Here is a 25,635-nt window from a genome sequence, read left to right on the forward strand (position 1 = left end):
CGGAGCGGCTGGGCCCGTGAGCCATGGCCGCTGAGCCTGCGCGTCCGGAGCCTGTGCTCCGCAACGGGAGAGGCCACAGCAGTGAGAGGCCCGCGTACCGCGAAAAAAAAAAAAAAAAGAGTGTGGGTGAGCAGAGCCGAGACGAGGGGAGAAGTGTGTCCCGGGCAGAGGACACAGCACATGCCAAGCCACTGAAGGTGCAAAGAGCTGGTGATTTCCGGAACCAAGAGAAGGTCTGTGAGGCTGGCATGCAGTGGGAGAGTGGGCAAAGGATGAGAGTGGTAGAGTGAGCAGGGGCAGACCAGGCCGGGCTTGGTAACCTTATACGGTCTAAATGCAACTGGAAGTCATAAAGGGTTTTGAACAGGGGAGTGACAAGACCTGATTTGTGTTTTAAGATTCCTCTGCCTGCAATGTGGAGAAGGGGGCCAAGAGTGCGCATGGGAAGAATAATCAGGAGGCTCACTCAGTCTTCCAGGGGAGAGATGATGGTGACGGGAGAGAGAAGGATGTAAGATAGTTAGAAGACAGAACCACCAGCACTTGGAGATGGATTGAATTTGGAGACTGAAAGAGAGGTATCAAGGATGACACCCTGGCTTCTGGCTTGAGCGTTTACTGGATGGTGCCATGCCTGAAGAGGAACCGGTTGGGGGGAGGGGGACGATCAAGAGTTCAGCATGTCTAATGCTGTGTTTGAGACGTGGGAGACACATCCACCGGGGTGTCAATAACAATGTCAACACCTGCCTCTGTTGGGTCACCTCGTGCCAGACTGGGAGCCACACTTCACATGCATCTTCTTACTGGCTCCAGAAAAGACCACTGTGCAGTAACTTCCAGTGTTATCTCCATTTTAAGGATGTGAAAGTTGAGCACAGAGATGAAATTACTTGCCCAGAGTCACATGGCTTGTACCTGGCAGAGTCAGGGATTCAAACCCTGTCTGCCAGACTCCATCCACAAGGGTGTCAATTCCCCGAGCTACCCCTGGGAATGAGTTGGGGGAGGAGGTAGAAGTTGGGGAGGGGCCTTTAAGGCCTACACCCCTACTTTATTCTCATATCCCTTCCCACAGTGCCCTCAGAGAAGACAGCACCCCTGGCAGGCTTGTCCCAACGTGTCTGTGGATTCAGATATGTCTGGGCCTGTCTGTCTGAAAGCTTTGTGGGCTGAGACTCTATGGGGCTATTGGCATAAGGGATCAGAGAGCCTCATGGGAAAGTGCTGCCCAGAAGGGAAGAGTACAGCAACATGCTTAGCCCAAGCACGATGGGTCACTCAGAAAAGAGGGACAGTTTAAAAACATTTTAAATAATGTTTTTTTTCCCCTAACTACAAAAATATTACTTGCCGAGTGCAGAAAATTTGCAAAACACACACACACACACACACACACACAAAATACAATGGAAAAAAATCACCTATAACCCTATCTCTCAAAGAGAAATAACCTCTGTTATCATTTGGATGTATGTCCTTCCAGTCTTATATTTATGTATATGATCATTTTGTACACATGGTTTAGAGCCCTGCTCGTTTATTTCCATAGGAAGAATTCCTAGCAGTGAATTCCTAGCAATTAGGACAAAGAACAAGAATATATTTAAGTTTTTTAATGAGGATGCTATGACTCCTGGCAGGGCTGAGACTAGGCAAAGGTACCAAAGGTTCCCAAGATACAAAATTTAAGGAGGGCTCATGTGCCCACAGCCGCAGAAAGCCAAACTCTGACAGCAGGTATTTGCAGCAAAGTAAGGGTTTATTTGCAGGATGCCCAGCAAGGGAGTGGGAGACAAGTCTCAGATCCACTCCAGCTCGTCTTTGAGTGAGGGATGTTTTAAGGGGGAAAAACAAAGAGGTTAGGATTAATCATCGTCTTGTGTCGTTTCTTAATCATGGTTTCGGGAGTCAGGATGTCTCTGGTTTACAGTTCTTGGCCAGGTGGTCCATGGCTCAGGGGTCTATGAGCTCATCTTGCCTTGGAGAAACAGCCTGAGTTAATACGTCAATGATTTCTACAACAGCAATTTTAGTACATTCATGATGTTATCGGCAGCAGCAATCTTAGTCATCTGACTCTGGTTAATGGGTGTTCAGTTAGCATAGGATTGAGGTTAGAGGGGACAAGAAAGGGATTGAGTTCAGAGGAGACAAGCAAGGGAATCAAGTTTTGGATAGAGAGACTCATCATAAACTCGGGAAGGGGACTCAGTTTTAGGGGGACTCAGTTTCACACTCTCTGCTGCCAATCCTACACAGGCACAGCCTGAAAGTGCCTCTTTAGGTCTTGTGCCACCAGAGCCCCACCCCTAGCTCTGGGTCCCACTGAGAAACTGAAAACCAGAGACAGGATTGACTTGGAAACGAAGCATATGTAGGCTACATCAGAGTGGAGCGTATTCCCCCTAACAGTGTTGAAGGACAAGTATATCTGAAAATACACATGGGACACCCCTACTTTATTCTCAGGGAGTATATCAGTTAGGGTACATCCAGGCTGCTGTAAAAAAGACCTCAAATACTTCAGCTTAAATAAAATAGTTTGTCTCTCTCCTATGAAACAGGTGATCTAGGGAAGCTCTGCTCCAAAAGGTCATCTAGAAATCAAGATGGCCAGTTACTCTGTCATCTTCAAAACATTCCTTCCCTCTCTGGGTCCAAGGCTACTATTGCAGTTATACTATTTCTGAACTGGCAGGAAGAGGAAAAGAAAGTGTCTAGAGCAAACCACTTTGTATTTAAGGACATGACCCAGATGTTAAATGTAGCACTCTCTTTTGCATCCTGTGGCCAGGACTTGATCCTGGTCACACCTAACTACAAGGGAGGCTGGAAAATGTAGTCCGTGTCTGAGTGTTCATGTGCCCAGCTAAAGCTTGTGAATTTTATTGCTAAAAAGAAGGGGAAAATGGACACTGGGGAACGATTAGTGATCTCTGCCCAAGGGAGGGATTTGGGGTAGGGGTTCCTACATTTTAACAGGTGGAGACTAAGCTGAAGAAATAAATCTTGTTTTTCATGCTCAGACTACTGGGGTCCAGGAAAATATGATTTAAAGATTTTGTGTCCAGAGTCTAATTATGAAGGGTTGAGACTGACTGTGGAAGTATCCTCTACATGGCATAGGGCTGCAGATCCTACCTGCTTAGGAAGTGTTTATTGATCAATCATTCATTTATCAGCAGGCCAGGAAATCATTAATTCATCCATTCTCTTCATACTTTCTTGTAGATCAGCTTCTCTTGCCTCTGACTCTATCAGAGTTGTTTGATGCTATCAGTTGCTATTCCAACATCCACCCCCTTCTTTTTTCTCATCAATAGAATCCACTTTTGTTTGGGGCAGCAATATGCCAACTACACACTTGCTTTCTGTGCCTCTCTTGAAACTAGGGGAAACCTTGTGTCATGGTCTGGTCAACTGTATCAGTTTCCTAGAGCTGCCATAACAAGGTACCATGGACTGGGTGGCTTAAACAATGGAAGTTTATTGTCTCACAGTTCTGGAGACTACAAGTCTGAAATCAAGTTGTCTGATTTCCAGAAGGAAATCTGGTTCCTTCTGAGGGCCAGGAGGGAAGGATCTACTTCAATCTCTCTCCTTGGCCTGTAGATGGCCATCTTCTCCCAATGTATCTTACATCGTCTTCCCTTTGTGCCTTCCCTTTGTGTCCAAGTTTTCCCTTTTTACAAGGACACCCTATTGGATTAGAACCCACCCTAATGACCTCATTTTAACTTGCTTGCCTCTTTTTTTTTAAAATAAATTTATTTATTAATTTATTTATTTTTGGCTGCATTGGGTCTTCCTTGCTGCATGTGGGCTTTCTCTAGTTGCTGCGAGAGGGGGCTACCCTTCCTTGCATGCGCGTGCTTCTCACTGTGGTGACTTTTCTTGTTGCGGAGCAGGGGCTCTAGGCACGTGGGCTTCAGTAGTTGTGGCACGTAGGCTCAGTAGCCGTGGCTCGTGGGCTCTAGAGCACAGGCTCAGCAGTTGTGGCTCACGGGCTTAGTTGCTCCATGGCATGTGGGATCTTCCCGGACCAGGGCTCGAACCCGTGTCCCCTGCATTGGCAGGAGAATTCTTAACCACTGAAGCACCAGGGAAGTCCCTGCTTGCCTCTTTAAAGATACAATCTTCAGGGAATTCCCTGGCAGTCCAGTGGTTAGGACTCTGTGCTTTCACTGCTGAGGGCTCGGGTTCGATCCCTGGTCGGTGAACGAAGATCCCACATACCAGTGCAGTGCAGCCAAAATAAAAAGATACAGTGTTCAAATGAGGTCACATTCTGAGGTACTGGGAGTTAGGACTCCAACATATCTTTTTCTTGGGAGGACACAATTCCACTCATGACACTAATGAAATAAAAACAGAAGTCAGCTGGGGGTATTTGGGCAAGTGTTTACTTTCCTGATACAATGAGTCAACTTTCTTCCTGCCTTGAATGTAAATGTAATAGCTGCAGCCTTGGGTGCCATCTTCTGACCATGACAGAGGGACCCTGAATCAACTCCAGCAACCTCAGAGCTCTGGGCATCTTATTATGTGGCTTTTATTCAGGCTTTTGAGGAGAGTTTTTATTACCTGCAGCTGAATGCATTCTTAACTGGTCCACCATCTCCCTGGACTGTCTTTAGCTCATCTGCACTTGTTAGGGGACCTTCAGAATCGTATATAAGAACATCCCACTCATCTGTCTTCTGATGTCTTATTCTTTTTTTTTTTTTTTTTTTTTGCGGTATGCGGGCCTCTCACTGCTGTGGCCTCTCCCGTTGCGGAGCACAGGCTCCAGACGCGCAGGCTCAGCAGCCATGGCTCACGGACCCAGCCGCTCCGCGGCATGTGGGATCCTCCCAGACCAGGACACGAACCCGTATCCCCTGCATTGGCAGGCGGACTCCCAACCATTGCGCCACCAGGGAAGCCCTGATGTCTTATTCTAAAGTTCATGTAACTTCCAGAGCAACAGCAAGACACAGGCACACATAGTCTTTACTGAAATGCTTGAGAAGGCTGGGCTTTGAAGAGACACGCTGTTGGAATGCAGTGGGCCTCATAGCTAAAGGCTGAGCGGGAGGAGTATTAGAAACAGGATGGTGATTGGGGTGAATGAGAAAGGGAAGTGAGAAAAGAGGCAAAAAGCAGATGGGTTTAGGAATGCTTCCTACTGAGGAGACTAGGGAAGGTAGATTTACTAGGATTGGTCAGAGAGGAGAACCTAGAGGAAGTCCCAAGGGAATTTCCTCCATTGCCTAAATACAATAATGTAAAATCACAGGCTGCATGAAAACTTGAGAATATCTAGTTTAGGTATAGCAAACGCAGATGCTTCTGGGGTCCAGGCAGTAGCATGAGTGAGTGAAGTAAGCAGGTGAAGACTGGAAGGTGGTCCACCAGATGGGGCAGTGGTAAATCAGCATCCAGTGTTGATGCTCTGCTCTGGGCCAAGAATTATTAAATCTGATTTTTCAAGAAAAGCTAGAAATCTACTTTTTATGTTGAAATCTCTAGGTTTTTAATGTGGAAAACTCATTAGGTGGTTTTGAACCATATGTGAGCCAGATAAAATACATCTGTGAACTAGATGTGGTCAACCAGAGCACCACCTCTGGTCCAGCCCTACCTCATACCGAAAGCAGTATACCCCACTACAGTATACTGCACAAGGGCTCCCCAAACCTCACCCTGAATGCCTTCAGTGACACAAGAGTTCATTAAAAATCCACCAAATCCGGGCTTCCCTGGTGGCGCACTGGTTGAGAGTCCGCCTGCCGATGCAGGGGACACGGGTTCGTGCCCCAGTCCAGGAGGATCCCACGTGCCGCAGAGCGGCTAGGCCCGTGAGCCATGGCTGCTGAGCCTGCACGTCCGGAGCCTGTGCTCCGCAACGGAGGCCACAACAGTGAGAGGCCCGCGTACAGCATAAAAAAAAAAAAAAAAAAAAAAAAAAAAAAAAAAAAAAAAAAAAATCCACCAAATCCTACAATTCCAGACATCAACCCACATCTCTATTGCAGAGTAAAAAAAGCATAAGACCGCTTCCTCCATGCATCCAATACCCTTTTCTCTTTGCCTGGTTAAAAAAAAAAAAAAAAAGGTGCCATACAGAGACAACAGATACATCAGAATCTTTCAGGCTCTCCATATGGGACTAAGGCAGAAAAGATAGAAACAGGTGGATGCACGTAAATATTTAAGTCAGAAAATATAGGTCACTGTGACTGATTAGATATGAGGGGTGAGCAAAAGATAAATTGAGGTTAATCTTTAGTCTCTGGCTGGAAAGAGCCGAGGTTGATGGTGCCATGTTCCAAGAAAGGGCATGCAGGAGGCGGGAGAGGATTTGGAGCAGAGGGGGAGCAGTGGTCCCCAACCTTTTTGGCACCAGGGACTGGTTTCGTGGAAGACAAATTTTTCCATGAAAGGGGTGAGCGGTATGGCTCAGGCGGTAATGCGAGCGATGGGGAGCAATGGGGAGCCGCAGATGAAGCTTCGCTCACTCGCCTGCCCGCCGCTCACCTCCTGCTGTGCGGCCCGGTTCCTAACAGGCCTCGGACCGGGGGTTGGGGACCCCTGATCTAGAGGATGTACAGTTAGATGTGCTTGAAGGACATCCATGTGGCAGTTAAAATCTGAAATGGGAGCTCAGCAGGGGATTCTGGGCTGAAGCTACAGATTTGGGAGCCATCGGCAGAAGCTGAAGCAGCAGGAGTGGGCGAGCTCACCTTAGGGAGATGTGGAGTGAAAAGGCAAGAGGACCAAGGGTAAAACCCGGGGAACATCAACATTTACATGAAGGGCAGAAGGTGGCAGATAGTAGATGAAGACCAAAATGGTGATACCAGGAAGGGGCGACGAGAAATCCCTGAAATGCAAGGGAGGAGAAGGAGTTAAGCAAAAGAGAACAGTCAGATGAGGACCTAAAGTATCCACTGGATGTGGCATGGAAGCAGCTTCTGTGCAATGGCAGGATGGAGGCTCAACTGAAGTGACCGAAGAGTGGATGCCTGGAAATGGAAGTGCGATCGGCAAGTGCAGACAACTTCTAAAAGCTTGGATGGAAGGAAAGGAGGAAAACATGGCCTCAATAAACTAGGAAGGGCTTTAAGGCCTAGGGAGGTAAACTTGGGCATATGTAAACTCTGACGCCAAAAAATCAGGGAAGGCACAGAAAGTCCATTTGGAGAGACAGGAAAACACTGACCTGAACTCTGGAGCCCCTCAACCTTATTTTTATAGCATAAGATAGAGCCTTCTAGATAACCCCATGTCTTAATCGGCTCAGGCAGCCATAACAAAACACCATATGCTGGGTGGCTTAAACAACATGAATTTATTTTCTCACAGTTCTAGAGGCTGGGAAGTTCAAGGTAAAGGGACCAGTCCATTTGGTTTCTGGTGAGGTCTCTCTCCCTGACTGGTAGATGGCTACCTTCTCCCTCTATCCTCACATGGTGGAGACAGAGCTCTGGCATCTCTTCCTCTTTTTATCAAGGTACCAGCCCTATAGGATTAGGACACAATTCTTGTGAGCTCTTTTAACCTTAATTGCCTCCTTATAGGCCCATCTCCACATGTGATCACATGGGGGTTAAGCCTTCAATAAATGAATTTGGAGGGAATATAATTCAGTGCCCAGCACGCCATGTACTCACCTTTCTGTCTATTTCTGGAGCAAGCTATTTGATGTTTCGTGGGCCTCAGTGAGACTGCCAAGCTGGAGCTCCCTCCACCTAACCACACCCTCCCCTTCTCCCCCTGTGTCTTCCCTTCTCTGACTCATAGGAAGGACATTGTTAAGAGAATTGCCTGACGGTCAAACTACAAGATGTTCTTCTGGAAGGAGGAAGGAGTCTGGAGCTTCCAAGAGAAACACCCTCATGCCAAGCCATGGGGTGGCTCATGTGACTGTTGTATGGACACAGATCATTCCCACCAAGGATGCCCCCAAATACACCTGTAGCTTCAGTTGTCCAGCTAGGTCACAATAAAAGTGAGTTTTAGGACTACAATATCCACTTTCCACCCAAGTCATTTTAGCCTCTAACCATTGAACAATCCAGCCCCTGCCTATCCCTTCACTCCTTTTGACCCTGAATGTCCTGTAAATCATTTATTTATTCAACACATATTTACTGAACACCTACATGTGCCAGGCACTGTGCTAGTCCCTGGGGAAATGAAGAGACCATGACAAGCTGCTTTCATGGCACTTGAAATCTGGGGGGGGGGGCAGTTATTAATTAAATAATCACACAGTTATAAATGTATAAGTCATGTGGAGGTGAGGCACACAATGGCACGAGAGCCTCTAACAGGGAGATCAGGCCTTGGCATCTTGGCTGATGAGAAAACTCATCTCAGTGGGATGGGAACGGTAAGGGATGAGTAGGAGTAAACTAGGTGAATGTTAGAGAATAGGTTGGTTTTCTATGTTGCATATAGAAAATAGTAACACATTTACGCAGCTTTTTCTTTTTTAAACAACAAACTTAGCAACTTAAAAGAATACCTTTGTGGGAATTCCCTGGAGGCCCAATGGTTAGGACTTGGCATTCTCCCTGCTGAGGGCCCAGTTTCAATCCCTGGTTGGGGAATTAAGATCCTGCAAGCTGCATGGTGCAGCCAAAAAAAAAAGAATACCTTTGCTATCTCACAGTTTCTTTGGGTCAGGAGTCCTAGCACGGCTTAGCTGGGTCCTCTGCAAGGCTGCAATCAAGGTATGAGGCAGGGCTGTGTTCTCACATGGAGGCCTGACTAGGGAAGGTTCAGAGGCTCTAGCAAGATGGAGTCTTACACAACATAATCACAAAAGTGACATTCTGTCACCTTTGCCATATTCTATTGGTTACAAGCCAGTCACAGGTCCCACCCTCACTCAAGGGTGTGAACACCAGGAGTTAGGGGTCATGGGGGGTCACCTTAAAGTCTGTACATCACAGAGAACAACCAAAGGGAACAGCATGTGCAAAGGCCCTGTTATGGGAGGGAGCATGGTCCATTTGAGGAACAGGAGCACAGAAAGGGAGAGGGAGATGAAGCCAGACCATGGAGGGCCTTATTCAGGATCCCAAGAGGTGTGGGAAGTCATGGGAAGAAGGTAGTGGTACAGTACAGTATACACTGACAGCCATTGCTACCCCAGGGCTTCTGAGCCTAACTCAGTCTGGAAAGATGAATGACCCTATCTAAATCCAGCCAGAAGACCTGGATGCAAGGAGCTGAAGGCATCCCATGGACGCTCCATGAGGTTTGCCCTTGTTCACCCCTGAACCCAGAGCCATGGCCATACCAGGAGCTCAGCAGATATTTCTGAATGAATTAGTTAATGGAGACATGGAAGCCAGGTAGCTTGTCCAGAGCCTTCGTGGAGAATCAGATCCCCTAATCGAGTCAAGTCTTCCACCCTGAACTCGACAGCACCACCCAATCACCACTAAAGGATTCCCATTGAAAACCCTGGGCTTCACCTAAGAGAGGGCAGAAGCTCCCAGGGCAAAAGCGCCTCTTGACTCAACGTGGTGAGCACCCAATCTGGGCTGCCAGGCTCTGTACGCTGTGTGCCTTGCCTTTGGGCTGTGGCTGGCACAGGGCGTGGCACATCATTCATTGTGGATGACAGTTTTAAAAGTGCTCTCATGAAAAAAAAAAAAAAGTGCTCTCTCTGGTTGGAGCTCAAGCTATCTAAACCAGCACATGCCACTGGATATGGTATGGCATTAAGTGAACTGCCCACTTTCACCCTACAGGCCAGGGGTGACAGAGGAAGTGTTATACCCATGAAGAATCTTCTACTAAATACTGAGATGGAGAGAGAAAGACAGGAACTGCAGGTGCTGACTTGTAGTAAACAGGCAGACAATAAACGGCCTTCAACAGAGGACTTTATGATACCTAAGTAACTTTGAACAAACTGTACCTCATTTTCTGAAGTCGGCAACTACAGACCTTTTTTTTTTTTTTTTTTTTTTTTTTTGCCACACTGCACCATGCGAGGCTTGCAGGATCTTAGTTCCCCGACCAGGGATTGAACCCCTACCCCCTGCAGTGAAGCATGGAGTCCTAACCACTGGACCCCAGGGAAGTTCCTACAACTACAGACTTTTGTTGGTGTCACCTGACAAGGCCTCTGAAGGAGGAAATACCAAGACTGAAGCATGGCCTCTGCTTCAGTCAGACATGCTGCCCTCTAGCCTCAGGGCCCCTGGCATCTTCTAGGACCCGGATTGGTGCCTAATCATCATTCCCATCTGCCAAACCTTGGCTGGGCCTGACACTTAATCCTCAGAAGAGCACTCTGTGAATAAGGGACTCCTCCTTTTTTTCACATGAGCGAACACGTTCAGGCTCATGGTCACACAGCAAGCAGGTGGGAGAGCCAGCTTTTGAACCAAAGCACGTGTGAGATCATAGCCTGTGTGCAGTGGACGGTTCCCAACCACAGTGAGAGGGTAGAGAATTTCCAGAGACATGTAAGGGGACCTCGGGCAAGTTAGCCTCTCTGAGGCTGCATCCTTATCTGTAAAACAGGCATAATAATACCCACCTTGTATGGAAGTTGGGAGCATTTGAGATAAGATCTCTAGAAGGCCTAGAACAGCCCTTGATTCAGCCTCGCTGTCTATAAAAGTTATCGATGATTATTATCACCTTCTGAACACATTCTGCCTTTTATGTGTCAGGAGCTCAAGAAATGGCTGCTGCTTATCCCTGCATGAGTTCAGCAGATGTGACAATAAAGAATGGGTCCCCAAGGGACACCTTGCCCTCTTTACAAGGCAGAAAGCCAGTGCGCACAGGAGGAAACACATAGGATGGCCAGCCAGAAGCTCAAGAAGTCATAACCTCTTTGAGTCTCAGTTTCTTTATCTGTGAAGTGTAAGAAGAAGAATATTGATAATAATAATGAAAATAATAAGCAGGCTGCCTTCATCACAGGGCTGTGGCTCAGCTTACGTGAGATAATGGTCTGACAGTGCTTGTTAAAGTGGAAAAGTGTTATCTAAAGATAAGGGGTATTATCCCTATGATGATACAGATGGAGAGTGGGTAGCCTCATTACAGAGGGCAGAAAGAGCCTTCCTCTGGCCCTGGGAAAGACAGAACCAGAGAGAACAGAGGTAGCAGTTACGTACAGGGGAGTTAGAAGGAATGAGTTTGGGGAGGCCCTGCTGGCTAAACACTGGAATAATAAGTTACAGAAGGAGCATCCCTGGGTTGGGGACACCCAAGCCACTTCCATTTTTTGAAACTCAAGTTATACTAATAAACATTAAAAGTTCCAAGAGGGCTTCCCTGGTGGTGCAGTGGTTGAGAGTCCGCCTGCCGATGCAGGGGACACGGGTTTGTGCCCCGATCCGGGAAGATCCCACATGCCGCGGAGCGGCTGGGCCCGTGAGCCATGGCCGCTGAGCCTGCGCGTCCGGAGCCTGTGCTCCGCAATGGGAGAGGCCACAACAGTGAGAGGCCCGTGTACCGCAAAAAAAAAAAAAAAAACCAAAAAACTTCTGTGCTTCAAAGGATGCCCTCAAGAAAGTGAAAAGACAACCCATAGAATGGGATAAGTTATTTGCAAATCATGTATCTGACGAGGCTCCAACTCAATAAAAAGACAAATAACCTAACTAAAAAATGGTCAAATGATTTGAATAGACATTCCTCCAAAGAAAATATACTTTGTAATAGTCAGTAGGCACATGAAAAGATGCTCAATGTCATTAGCCATCAGGGAAACGCAGATGAAAGCCACAATGAGATAACACTTCACACCCACTAGGTTGACTACAATCAAAAAGACAGATTATAGCAAGTATTGGCAAGGATGTGGAGAAATTGGAACCCTTATACACTGCTGGCGGGAATGTAAAATGGTGCAGCCACTCCAAAAAACAGACTGGCAGTTCCCCAAATGGTTGAACCCAGAGTTACAACACAACCCAGCAATTCCATTCCTAGGTATATACCCAAGAGAACTGAAAACACGTTCACACAAGAACTTGTACACAAATGTTCATAGCAGCATTACTCATAATAGCCAAAAAGCGGAAACACCCTAAATTTCCATCAACTTATAAATGGATAAACAAAATGTGGAATATTATTCAGCCATAAAATGATCCAAGTACTATATACATGCTACATACGGTTGAATCTTTTTTTTTCTTTCTTTTTTAAAATTTTACTTACTTTATTTTTAGCTGCATTGGGTCTTCGTTACTGCGAGAGGGCTTTCTCTAGTTGTGGCGAGGGGGGCTACTCTTTGTTGTGGTGCACGGGCTTTTCATTGTAGTGGCTTCTCTTGTTGCAGAGCACGGGCTCTAGGCCTGCGGGCTTCAGCAGTTGTGGCTCACAGGCTTCACTAGCTGTGGCTCGCGGGCTCTAGAGCGCAGGCTCAGTAGCTGTGGTGTATGGGCCTAGTTGCTCTGTGACATGTGGGATCTTCCCAGACCAGGGCTTGACCCCGTGTCCCGTGCACTGGCAGGCAGATTCCTAACCACTGAGCCATCAGGGAAGCCCTGGTTGAATCTTGAAAACATAGTAAGTGGAAGAAACCAGTCACAAAAGACCACATGTTATATGATTTAATTTATATGAAATATCCCAAATAGGGAAATCTATACTAACAGAAAGTAGATTAATTGTTGCCTGGGCTGAGGAGTTTGGGAATAAACGGTGGGTGACTGCTAATACATACTGAGTGTCTTTTTTTTGGGGTGATAAAATGTTCCGGAATTAGACAGTGGAGATGGTCGCACAACTTTGTGAATATACTACTAAAACCCACTGAATAGGATACCTTAAAAAGTTGAATTTTATGGTAGATTATTTTAATCTCAATAAAGCTGTTATCCAAAAATGGAGGAGGTTTTTAGAAAGGGCGTGAAAAATTAGCTGAGTGAGTTTTTTTAGGGTTTTCTAGAGGTGATGAAATCCATTCCATGTACATACACAAATCCATGTACATACACAACCAAATGCATTCATGTGCGCATGCACGCACACACACATTAATTTCAAAAGACCACAGAAGCAATTTTGTGGTCCTTTTGAAAACAGAACAGGTGACTATGACACCTTTTTTTTTGGCCTTGCCTCCAGGCTTGCGGGATCCCAGTTCCCAGACCAGGGATCCAACCCAGGCAGTGAAAGCACCGACTCCTCACCACTGGACCACCAGGGAACTCCCTGACACCTTCTAACTGGGAAAGAAAGACACCAGAGGTCCCAAGAAGAAAATCCTAAACCAGCATTTTTTTTTTTTGGCCACATGTAGTGCGGGATCTTCATTCCCTGACCAGGGATTGAACCCACACCCCATGCAGTGGAAGCGTGAGCCATAACTGCTGTACTGCCAGGGAAGTCCCATATCACCATTAATTTCAATATGACTTTTCTAGGAGGCAATTATTTGCCAAACACTTTATACGCTTAACTCACGGGACTACTCAGTGAGGTAGCATCATTATCTCCATATTACAAATGAGGCTCAGAGAGTGTAAGTACCTTGCCTGGGGTTACACAGCACATTAACGGTAGAGCTCCTTTCTCTACTCCAGGCTACGTATCAAAATGAATTTAAAAAAACAGTTGATACTCCCTATCCCTGAAACTTCAAAACTGTACCCTGGTGTCAACTTCGTTTACTTCTTTTCATTCTATACTCCAACCCAATCTCTATGTCCAACTTTTCCTACCTCCTTCACACTTTGCTCTGGCCAGAAATATCTTCCTGTTCTCCCTGAATGTCCCAAAATCTGTTACCAAAAGAGAGATCAAGGAGGGGTACATGTTGCAATCAGTGTACTTCGTAAGCTCTACACAGATGTAAACTAGCATTTCACCTTTTCCTTCCTCTAGGAAGTGCCTTCTTCTCTTGACATATGCAAAGCTTTAGGATCTTTCAAGATTGAGCTCAGTCGTCTCCAACTCTGGGAACCTCCAGACTGCAGGTTAGGCAGGGGGATCTTCCTAGATTCCTGGACATTCACCATAAAATCCCTTCCATCTCATGCCCTGGTCCAACCTGACCACCAACCACAATATTTGCTTTGCTGTATAATTCTTTTGTCTGTATTTTTGTTAAGAAGTAGTAGCTGTTTTACCTAGGCTGAACACTGGGTATTTCTTAGTCTCAATTTCCTCATTCGTCAAATAGGAACGATTATAGCTATGTTTGTGGTACCCATGATTTTCTTTTCAATTCCATTTTGGGAATGTTGTGGACAGAGGCAATGTTGACTAGAGCATCAGTTCTCAAAGCATGGTCTGGAGATCCCTGGGGGTCCCTGAGACCCCTTCCAGGGACCTGTGAGTTTCCCATTTTTTCAACTACATACCTGTGTGAATCTGAGTTTTCTTCTTATACTTGAACCAACACAACAGATTGAATGCAGAAACAGATGTGAGGGTTTCCCTGGTGGCACAGTGGTTAAGAATCCACCTGCCAATTCAGGGGACACGGGTTCGAGCCCTGAGCCAGGAAGATTCCACATGCCACAGAGCAACTAAGCCCGTGCACCACAAGAATGTAAATTTTAACATCAAAAAGTTGAGAATCCCTAGAGGAAAGAGTTACAGATTTGAATTTCCAGGTACCTCGTGGTCTTAACCTTCCCCTGTGCTTCAGTTTCTTTTATCTCTAACACAATACTCACTCATGTGACATGGGCAGCTATTAATTTCTTTATTTTCTTAATGTTTATATGTTGCATTATGTCTGTATATAAGGACTGTCTCTGGAAGAATACACAATAAACTGGTCCCCGTGGTTCACCCTCGAAAGGGGAATTGGGAGACTGGGAGAGGTGGCATCGTAAACCTTTCTGCTGTGTTTTTTAATAAATGCATGCATTGCTTATTTTTAATATTGAGCAATTAAAAGTAAAATAACACTTTTGTTTGGATGGATAGGAAACATAAGTCGGCTCAAGGAAAGTAGTGTTAATTGACAATTTAAAAAAAAAAACACGCAAATTTTCCGTGCCCACCGAGGCGCAGCTCACAAACACTTCGCGTAGGCTCTGCCCGGCTCGCGTCCAGCCCTGAGGGCTTAAGCCCCGCCCCGTCAGCAGCCCCGCCTCGTCGCATGGCACCCGCCCCTCGTAACGTCACATCCGGCCGACCAGCTACCCCGAGCTCCCTCTGGCTCCCGCCTTCGCCCGCTTCCGGTCGTCGTCGTCGTCGTCGTCGCCGCTGCTGCCGCTGCTGCTGCTGCTGCTGCTGCTGAGGCTGCTGCTGAGGCTGCTGGCGGAGGCCGGAGGAACGGGCGGCGGCGGCGGCGGCGGCTGAGAGGGCGGCGGCGGGAGCGGAGCGGGACTAGGGAGCGAGAGGAAGCGAGCGAGGAGCGAGCGGAGCGCGCCGAGCCCCGCCCGCCCTTCCGCCCGCCGGAGCAGCCGGAGCAGCCCGGGCCCCCCAGCCGCCGCCGCCGCCGCCCGCCCGCCTGCCCACCCGCCGGACAAAGCCCGAGAGCCCGCGCCCAGAGCCATGTCCTCGTCCGCCGGCAGCGGCCACCAGCCCAGCCAGAGCCGCGCCATCCCCACCCGCACCGTGCCCATCAGCGACGCCGCGCAGCTACCTCATGACTATTGCACCACGCCCGGGGGGACGCTCTTCTCCACCACGCCGGGAGGTGAGCGCCGGCCGTCCGCGCGGCCCTCACCCGAGCCTGCAGCCGGCTCCCGAGCGCGTCCGCGCCAGCCTCCGCGGTGTCCCCTCAGTTTCCCGCCACGGTCCTTTAACTCAGGGCGTGTCCACGCTGGCCGCTCCGGCCACCCCGACTCCGCCACAGCCCCTCCGCCGCAGCCCCACCAAAGCCCCTGTGAGACAGCTTTTGGGAACCTTAACTTCGCGTTCTCTCTCGCCTGCAGCTCGATTCAGTGCGTGCCCACTCTGGGAAGTGGCTCTCCTGTAGCGAAAAAAAGCCCTTGTTCCCGCCTCGTGGCAGGTTTACGCACTCTACCCAGTTTTCTGCCCCCTCTCCTCCTGCTCCGGGGCAAATTCGTCTACATTTGGCCTTGCACTCACTCCGCATTACCTCTGCCTCTTACATATTGTGTAGTTGTGCACATTGACGCTTGATTTTGGAGCCGTCTCCCGGGCCTTTGTAGAAAGGAAGTTGGGGAGAGTAAGTCGCTCCTGGGACGCTGCGATGACTTGTTTTGCTGCTTTTAGAACACCAGGAGGAGGCTGGAATGCGGAGTTTGGAAGCCTCGCCCAGTGTTATCCTGCTTTGACAGCATTGTTTACTTTGCTGGACCAGGCCCCGCGGGTTGGGGGAGTCCCCAGGCTGGAGGAGGAGTGATAAAATAATGCTCAAGTAATAGCGTAGGGAAAGGAGCGCTGGCAGCCTTGAGGGTAGAGTTTTGGCGGCGCCGCCTTTGGAGGTAGATTGAAGAGGGCGTTGTCAAGCAGGGCACCCTTGCTGGGGGGCTTGCTTGATCCTGGGGAAGGGGCAGTGCAGAGCGGGGTTTCTGAACACTGCTTTTCAAAGTACGACCAGAAACTGTTTACAAGGAAGAACACTGGGGTAGAGGTGAAGAGCGTTGAATTAATTGGTCACGGGAAAAGGGAGCTCAAAGGTTGTCTTTCCCCTCACTGGGCTTTTCTCCAGAGGGAGGAGACTGGACTGCGATCTTGAGGGACATTATGAAGGGAATGGTGCTTCATTTTTAGCTTCGTAACTTTGCCTTTTGGTGACGGCCTCTGGCTAGAGGGTTGGGACTTTGCTGGCAGCCCCTGCAGTCTGCAAGATTGCTAGCTTCGTTCTTGTGGGCTGGGCTCACCAGTTGTACTACAACCAATCCCCTGCAGTTAGGCCTGGGCGATCCTTTAATCGGTTGCACAATAGCAAGGCGGTAGAGTAAGAAGACCTTGCCAACAGGGGATAAAAATCTAGGAGAGAGCTCTACAGAGGAATCCAGCCAGGCCACTCTAGGGGTGGGGAGGCTGCCTTGGAAGACTTTTAAATAACCCAGGCGGGAGAAGTTCATCATTAAGTGTGGAGAACTGGGCTTAAGGAAGTTATAACTTTGCAGAGCAGTGGAGTTACTAGTGAGGTGGCTTACCTCATTGGAGAAACCTCCCTCCTGACCTGATCTGTTCAAGGCCAGACCCTGAGCATGCTGAAATCTTCTTGCCTTTTAATCGTGAAAGATTTTGGCAGATGAGAATCTGCTCCAGATAGGGTTGTCTTGAACTTGAACTGACGGCTTTTAAGAAATGGATACTGTTTTCCAAGGTGATGGAAAGAGATTTATAACTTCTTCCAGAATTCTTTGCGAATTCCGTAATGCCTGTGCTTCCAGCAGTTCAGAACTTATGTCATAGTAGCAACTGCACTCAGATATTATTTCTTTGAGGAAGGAACTAAACTTTTAGCTGTATATTTTAGCTGTATATTAATCATTATTCCCCTGAGGGAAGAGCCACAGGGACACCCTTTTTGGCATATTTCAGACAGCCAAGCTACCATGCTTTTAAAGTAAGGGCATAGTCTTTAGGCGTAGTTTAAAGATAGAAGCCTGTCTCATAGTCTGGATTAGTTCCTACAATGCTTGGAAAGATTCTGCCAGAAATACTGATTCATTTATCCTTCCTCCCTGTGTACATAGCCACAACTTCTTTCTCAAATATCACTGACCCTGTCTCCGGATAGTTTCTACACTTTTTAAAATTAATTAATTTATTTATTTATTGGCTGCGTTGGGTCTTTGCTGCTGCGGGCAGGCTTTCTCTAGTTGGGTGAGCGGGGGCTACTCTTCGTTGTGGCGTGCGGGCTCTAGAGCACAGACTCAGTAGTTGTGGCGCACGGGCTTAGTTGCTCCGCAGCATGTGGGATCTTCCTAGACCAGGGCTCGAACCCGTGTCCCCTGCATTGGCAGGCGGATTCTTAACCACGGCACCATCAGGGAAGTCCCAGTTTCTACATTTTTTAATTTCTGATTTAAATACTTGTCATCTTTGGGCTTCCCTGGTGGCGCAGTGGTTGAGAGTCTGCCTGCCGATGCAGGGGACATGGGTTCGTGCCCTGGTCCAGGAAGATCCCACATGCCGCGGAGCGGCTGGGCCCGTGAGCCATGGCCGCTGAGCCTGCGCGTCCGGAGCCTGTGCTCCGCTACGGGAGAGGCCACAACAGTGAGAGGCCCGCATAACGCCAAATAAATAAATAAATAAATAAATACTTGTCATCTTAGTTCATCTATTATATTGAGCCAATATTTATTGGTAGAGCACATTGTCATCTTTAAATTTTTAACACAAAGACTTACATAATGTGTTTATAAGATATAGCACTGTTGTGATTGGATTTAATCACTATTTTATAGCAATTAACTCAGTGCTGCCTAGATGTTCAGTACTTACTGATTTAGTTCCGGCCCCCCCCCCCCCCCCCGCTTTGGAAAATTTCCAATTTTCTGATGGTTTGTTCATCTCTTTTGTTACATTTCCCTCTCTCCTCTCATGTAATTTTCCTTCCCTGAACCAGGGTTGTTATTTGGTCACCTCTAGGCACCTGAATTAATCTGGTTAGGTACCTTAAGTGAGTTTTGTGGGTCTAGCGAAGTGCTTTGCACAAAAGGGGACTACAGGCAAAAGTAGGAAATGCAGTCTTTGCTCTGAATAGTCTAAAAATCTTGGTGGGGGTTAGGGGTGGAAAAGCTTTTTAGTTCTAAAACAAAAACTTGTAAAGAGTCAAGTGCTAACTTATATATTTCAGACTTGAAAACATTTAGAAAAGCGATAGAAGGCTTGTATTGAAAAATCTATTTAGTAGGAAGAAAGGGGATTAGAGTTTACTGTCTCAAACTTCTGGAAACTTTCTGGAGTGTCATACACATGTCAGAGCATTCCAGGATAACAGTTGATGTGCTGAATGCCCTAAATGATCAGCCTGGGCAAGGACATTCACAACACAGTGAACTTACCATCTCTCCCCACAGAGGATACAGCTTACCCTTGAAAAGGTTTCTCAAAATTGCCTTCCTGTGGTTTGGAAAATGAGAGTTGGGTGAAAACATACTTGCTGTATTTCTCATATTTTTAGAAGTGTACATTTTCTCATTATTAAGGAAGAGTAAAATTTTTGAGTAAATTCAAAATGCCCTTGGATTTTATTTTGTTTTGTTTTATCTGCCTGTGGAGGAATGAGGGTGAATGACGTTCGGTTCTAACTTTGAGAAGCTGCTTCTGGCCTCAATGAAAGGTAAAGTTACTGCAGTCTCCTTCACTTTTGTGACATTAGGAAGGAACCTAATGCTTTCATTCTGTAACTGAGAGAAATTAAGTAACTTGTTAGTGTCATACAGCTAATTAATGTCAGTGGGTAGTTGCAAATTTAGTGTCCTGATACCTAGTCCAGTTTTTTCCTCTTTTGTCTTAAGATGTGTATTTTCCTAGGAAAGGAAGTTTACAAACATTTAAAAAGACTCTTCTACCTCTGGAATGCTAGCTAATGTGATGCTTTTTGTTATCTTATTTTTTTTAAGTTCTGAACTGTCTCCCTGTGGGAGGGTTGTGCTCTGGGGAATAAGCAGAAACATAGAGACCTCTTTGAGCCTTTCTTTTTGCCTTTCTTTTCCTGCATAACATCCTCATCAGCTGTGGAAAAGTATGCTGTTGCCATAACAAGAGCACCAGAGGGGAACTAACTATTGATGGTCTGAAATCTTGTTCATACTCTGTGCTTCCTCTCTGCCAGCTGGAGAGTTGCTGTGATTGATTGGCTCACTGAAGGCCATTGGAAGGGTCTGGGGATAAAGGAGAAGACAGGAAGAAGGGAAAAGAATCCACTTGGAGTGAGCCATAATAAAGTAAGAGTATTTGGGGGGAGTCCTGAGTGTTAATCTGATTCCTTTCTTGGGAGAAATGAATAGAGCTCTGTGTAGATATGGGGAAGGAAGGCCATTTCTCACTGTTACAAAATTTCTAATTCAGTGACCTTGGGCTGAGTTTTTTCTAGGCCAAAAACTTCTGAACCAGCAAGTGTACTTATTTGGCTCTCTCGTTTCCGTTATTAACCAAAGGACTTCATGATTACATGTGAGAAGTGTGTGAAAAACATGTTGAAAGTTGTCCAATTACTTTTCCTTGTGTTCGAGGAAGATGGCATTTACTTATCTCAGAGTAACAAAAATTAACATGTGTTGTCATTCCGGAGCAGATTTGGCTGTAGTCTCACATTCATCAGCTGCCAAAGCATGTACTAGAAGATGTAGCTCAGTTTTGTGTTGGGTGCATGTTTGCTGATGAGGGACTGAATTCTGAGCCTGGGAAGGCAGCAGCCCTCAGCCACAAGGCATATAGCAGTGCGATGTGTGAAAGGGAGTGCCTCTGCCTGCTCCATGTCAGTCACAGCCTGATGAGGGAAGACAGAGCTCATCCAGGCTGATAGTGCACAATTCCCTTCTGCTCTCCGGAGGCCTGTGTGTGAAATGGGAAGGGTGAAACGTGACGAGTCTGTAAATTGGCACTACCAGGGTTGTTCCGCGAAGACCTTGTGAGGACTGGAGTCTTAAAGATGATTTTATGGGAGGGGTCTTGCATGGTTTGGAGACAGTGTAAAGATTTGCAGATCAAGTCCTTTCAATTTTTCGATATTGTCTTGAATAATATTCAGGCTTCATGGATTTGTATGGACAAAAAATATTTTGGTGTGTGGACATGTCATAACTAATGACTAAGGAATGTCAGGTTTTTTATTTTTATATGGAATCAGCCAAAATAATTTTTGGAACTCAAATAGCTACAGTAGTAAATAATGTTGTAGGAGATGCTTCACTGCCAATCAGCAGTAAAGTAAAGGCTGTGATGAGAAAAAAAAGATTTGCACATCAGACAAGGTAAAGTTAATGTGGGAAAGCTAGTTCATCTGGTTGGAGAGGAAGAGAGCCTGAGCAGGACAGTAGTTTGTTGGTGAAGGATAGAACTTTTTCTTGGCTCCCAGTGTTTCGATGAACAAATTAATGTTTAAAAGTTTTTTGCGGGATTTCCCAGGTGGCACAGTGGTTAAGAATCCGCCTGCCAGTGCAGGGGACGTGGGTTCAAGCCCTGGTCCAGGAAGATCCCACATGCCGCGGAGCAACTAAGCCCGGGCACTACAACTACTGAACCTGTGCTCTAGAGCCCACAAGCCACAACTACTGAGTCCACGTGCCTAGAGCCCATGCTCCGCAACAAGAGAAGCCACCACAATGAGAAGCCCGCACACTGCAACGAAGAGTAGCCCCTGCTCGCCGCAAGTAGAGAAAGCCCCTGCACAGCAATGAAGACACAATGCAGCCAAAAATAAATAAATAAATAAATAAAATTTTTTAAAAAAAAGATTTTTGCTAATCTATTTATAATAGAACAAAAGTCAGTTGAAACTTGCTGTCATTCAACTTATTGAATAGGTAAGGCCTAGGCTACCATTTTCAAATTTGTTCATCACAGAACTTTGTTTTGCGAAGATCCCTTAAAACCTGTGTTATAACACCCGGCAGCTATCTATCTGACGTGTGGCTCATTTTTAAAGGACCTCTTCACCTGATACTCAGGCCACAGTTTGAAGCTGGACCCTCAGAAATCTATGAGTGTTTATATCTGAATAAATGATCTTTCAGATCCTTAGGACAAATGCCCTGACAAACTGAAGCTGTTCATTTCATTGAGTAGATTTTAAAAGTAAAATCCTTAACAAGCAGGGATCAATTAACTGGAAAATACAATTCAATTCTTATAGGTTCCTTGGGATTATCTGTATACAAGGTCACAGTCATCTGTGCATAGACGTAGTTTCACTTCTTTCTTTTCAATCTAGGTGCCCCATTTTGTTTTGTTTTGTTTTTCTTGCCTAATTGCCCTGGCTAGAACTGGAACCTTTAGTACAGTGTTGAACAAAAATGGCAAGAGAGTGACAACAGATTCCCTTGACTTGTTCTCAATATTAGGGGAAAACCTCCACTCTTTCATCATTAGGTAAGATGGTGGCTGTGATTTTTCGTAGATGCTCTTTATCAGGTTCAGGAAGTTCCCTTTTATTCCTAGTCTGTTGATTGTTTTTATTATGAAAGGGTGTTTGGTTTTGTCAAATGTATATATATGTGTGTGTGTGTATATATATATATATATATATATATATGTGGTATCTATTGGGATGATCATGTGATTTTTGTTTTTTATTCTATTGTTATGATGTATTATGTTAATTATTTTTAGATGTTGAACCAGCCTTGCATTCATGGGATAAGTGCCATTTGATCATGGAATATAATCCTTTTTATATATGTTGCTGAATTCAGTTTGCTAATGGTTGAGAATTTTTGCATCTATATTTATAAGGGATATTAGTCTATATTTATCTTGTGGTATCTTTGTCTGGTTTTAGTATCAGTGTAATACCTCATTCGATTTTAATTTTTTTAGAAATGGCCTGCTGTTTATAGCAGAAGTGAGGACTGGTGAAGATAGACCATTGCTCTCTAGGTTCTAAGAGGTACCTATCAGAAAGTTTGAGAGGCTTGTGGTTCATTTTAAGATGTCATAATTAATCCTTTGTGTTTGAGAAAGGTGCTCATCTCATTACCAGAGAATGTTTATATTAGAGCTGGGCTGCTTTTATTTTTTTTTATTTATTTATTTATTTTTGCGGTACGCGGCTCACCGCTGTGGCCTCTCCCGTTGCAGAGCGCAGGCTCAGCGGCCATGGCTCACCGGCCCAGCCGCTCCGCGGCATGTGGGATCTTCCCGGACCAGGGCACGAACCCGCGTCCCCTGCATCGGCAGGCGGACTCTCAACCACTGCGCCACCAGGGAAGCCCATGGGCTGCTTTTACATTGAAATGAAACCACTCTCTGGTCTGATAAGTTCCTAGAACCATTATGAAGAAGCAGCACTGAAAAAAAAAGTGACCTAGACCAGTGATCTCCAGTAGGCTTCTTTGCCTCTTATGAACTTTATTGATGAGTTCCTCACTATAAGTAAAAGTAGAAGACATTGATATATATGTATGCATTGTTTTTATTTTATTTCTTTAAGTGCTCAAGAGGAGTGAACTTGGGAGGAAAACAAGAAGTGGGAATGAAAGCCAGGCTTGAATCTGAGTGCTTTCCCCATACCAAAGCAGTGAGCGAGCCTTCATTAATTATTAGCATTACAGAGGCTGAACCACAACATCTGTGAAATCTAATCCAAAGAATTGATCCAGGATACAGTCAACAGTCTGGCAGATCCAACCAGCATTTTCCTGGAATCAGAGCCAGGCATTTCTTGAGAAAATTTATTTCAAGATGAATGTTCAAGCCCAAACTGACGTGGACATATTTGATGTGCTTCATTTTGATAGACTTAAAATCAGTCGGCATTTATTTTTGAGATTAGTTTGTGGTTTGTATACCACTTTGGACCTGGTACTAACTAAAAAGGTTATTTGTTTCAGATCACTTTGCAACCAAGACTCGAGAGGGCCAGATTTGCTTAGAGTACTTTGCTTATTTGTGTCGGTTTCCTGGCTCCTGTGTCACTGTGTGATCTTTCTTTGGATGCTAGTTTCTCCATCTGTAAAATGACAGGCTTCCGCCAGATGCTGTCTAAAGCCTCTTCTAGCACTGGACCTTCTGCATAGGAAGATAGTCATTATCAACTTCCCTTTCAGCCTAGGTTTGTGTTCTACTATGGCAGTGTCCTACGTGATTGAGCAGGGAGCCATCCTTTGGCATTAATATCTTGGAAATCTTTATTGGAGTTAATCTTTATTGGAGTTAATCAAAGGACCATAAGGATTGGCTTTTCACAAACCTTGGATGTCTTCCATTTGCCATGATTATTTAGCCATACTAAGTTATAATATCCTCCGGCTCCAATTGTGCCTTTTTTGATGTAAAAATTGTCCCTCTCCGTGTTTTTTTTTTTGTTTTTTTGGATTTTTTTGTGGTACGTGGGCCTCTCACTGCTGTGGCCTCTCCCGTTGCGGAGCACAGGCTCCGGACTCGCAGGCCCAGCGGCCATGGCTCATGGGCCCAGCCGCTCTGCGGCATGTGGGATCTTCCCGGACCGGGGCACGAACCTGCGTCCCCTGCATCAGCAGGCGGACTCTCAACCACTGTGCCACCAGGGAAGCCCCCTCTCTTGGTTTTATTAGCACTTTAGGGATTTGTTGGTTGTACACAGTAAATGTGGTTTGGCCACCATCAACTTCCCTGGAGGATACTGGGTTAGGCAGCTTTTAGCCTCCTCTGGGTTATCTGGCATAGAGCTTTTAGGAGTCTGTCCTTTCATCCGGAGCCTCCATGAAGAACAGATGTTTAAAACTGTAGTTCATTGAAGAATGTTCTCTAACACAGTCAATCAAACACAGGCCTTGTTAATCACCCTCTTAAGCTGGAATAATAAAAAAGCAAAGAAAACCACTGTTTTTGTAAGTCCTTTCTGTATTTTCACTTATTTTCCCTTCTTATTGGGGGAGATGGGCTTGTAAGGAAAGAGGGAAAGCGGCAGACTACCTTTCTGAGTGTATTGGAAACACTTGCTGCTTGTTCATCTTGTATCTGTTTCTGATCTCTTGATGGGCCCTCACATGAGGCATAGATGGAGAATGTTAGGAATTTCTAATGGAATACTGAAGTTACTTGCCAAGTGCTTTGTTGTTGATGTTGTTGTTTTAATTTCTAGATTTGAAGGATACCTTCTTCCTCATGGCTTGTCGGTCTGTTATGTATGTATTTATATTTGCAAATACTTTTTGAGACATTTTTTTCCCCGATTCCTTATAATGGGGTTTGCTTTTTTTTTAACCCTTTCTCTTGGTCTTAAAAAAATTTTGTGGTGGGGGGTTCTTTAAACAACAAATTTATTCTGTTACATTTCTGGAGGCTAGAAGTCTGAAATCATATATATTTCTTATTGTAAAATATACATAATATAAAATTGACTATTAACCATTTTTGAGGTACCGTTCCATGATTAAGTACATTCACATTGTTGCGCAACCATCACCACCATCCATCTCTAGGACTTTTTTCATCTTCCCAAACTGAAACTTCATACCCATTAAACAATAACTCCCCATTACCTGCCCACCTCCAGCCACTGGCAACCATCGTTCTACGTTCTGTCTCTATGAATTTGACTAGTCCAGGTACCTCATATTCGTGGGGTCATAAAATATTTGTCTTTTGTGACTGACTTGTTTGACTTAGCAAAATGCCTTCAGTATTCATGCAATCACCCTTTTATTTTTCTTTTACATTTATTTTTTGTAACTATGAAAGTAAAGTTTAAAAGTCATATAGTATTAGGCTAATAACAAAAAGCAACATTCTCATGCCCCATCTCATCTCCAGTTCCACTCCCCAGAGAAACCATTTTAAACTCTTTTCAGCCATTTCTTCGAGCATTTACCTCTGGATTTCTGAATAACATGATTTAATGCTATTTCTCAGTTTTAGATATTAACAATTTCCTACTATGGAAGATGAGGATTTAAATTTAGGTAAATATTAAATGCAGACGTGACGTGACTGACTATTGTTTTCCAGCCCAACAGCCGTTCACTCTTTTTCCATGCTACCCTAGATTCCCTCATTTTTTTAAAGTGGTAGTGTGCCAAGCCCCAGAAGATGCACCCTGACTACTCTATGGCTTCCCCAGTGTCTGGG

At 45.7% G+C, this 25,635-nt stretch overlaps 1 protein-coding gene and 2 long non-coding RNA genes across 5 annotated transcripts in view; 2 read left to right on the forward strand and 1 right to left on the reverse strand.

Moving 5' to 3' along the window:
- The window catches only part of LOC114484524 (uncharacterized), a 17,679-nt gene extending 9,537 nt beyond the window's left edge, over positions 1-8,142 (forward strand). The window contains exon 3 of the long non-coding RNA XR_008616185.1: positions 7,789-8,142. This is a non-coding gene — a long non-coding RNA (uncharacterized lncRNA). The remainder of the gene's footprint in view (positions 1-7,788) is intronic.
- On the reverse strand, positions 1,606-19,692 carry LOC114484523 (uncharacterized). Its single transcript, XR_003677563.2, has 3 exons — positions 15,841-19,692; positions 6,729-6,868; positions 1,606-1,981 (listed from the first exon to the last, which is right to left on the reverse strand). It is a non-coding gene; the product is annotated as an uncharacterized lncRNA (long non-coding RNA).
- EIF4EBP2 (eukaryotic translation initiation factor 4E binding protein 2) overlaps positions 15,172-25,635 on the forward strand; it is a 24,177-nt gene continuing 13,713 nt past the window's right edge. For 2 of the 3 annotated variants that reach the window (XM_055081135.1, XM_055081136.1), the window contains exon 1: positions 15,172-15,631. In XM_055081135.1, coding sequence (XP_054937110.1) covers positions 15,487-15,631 — 145 coding nt within the window. In that variant the 5' untranslated portion in view covers positions 15,172-15,486. The remainder of the gene's footprint in view (positions 15,632-25,635) is intronic. The other variant, XM_055081134.1, reaches the window with a different exon arrangement.

Source organism: Physeter macrocephalus, chromosome 20 (genome assembly GCF_002837175.3).
Source record: "Physeter macrocephalus isolate SW-GA chromosome 20, ASM283717v5, whole genome shotgun sequence".
NCBI classification, from domain to species: Eukaryota; Metazoa; Chordata; class Mammalia; order Artiodactyla; family Physeteridae; genus Physeter; species Physeter macrocephalus.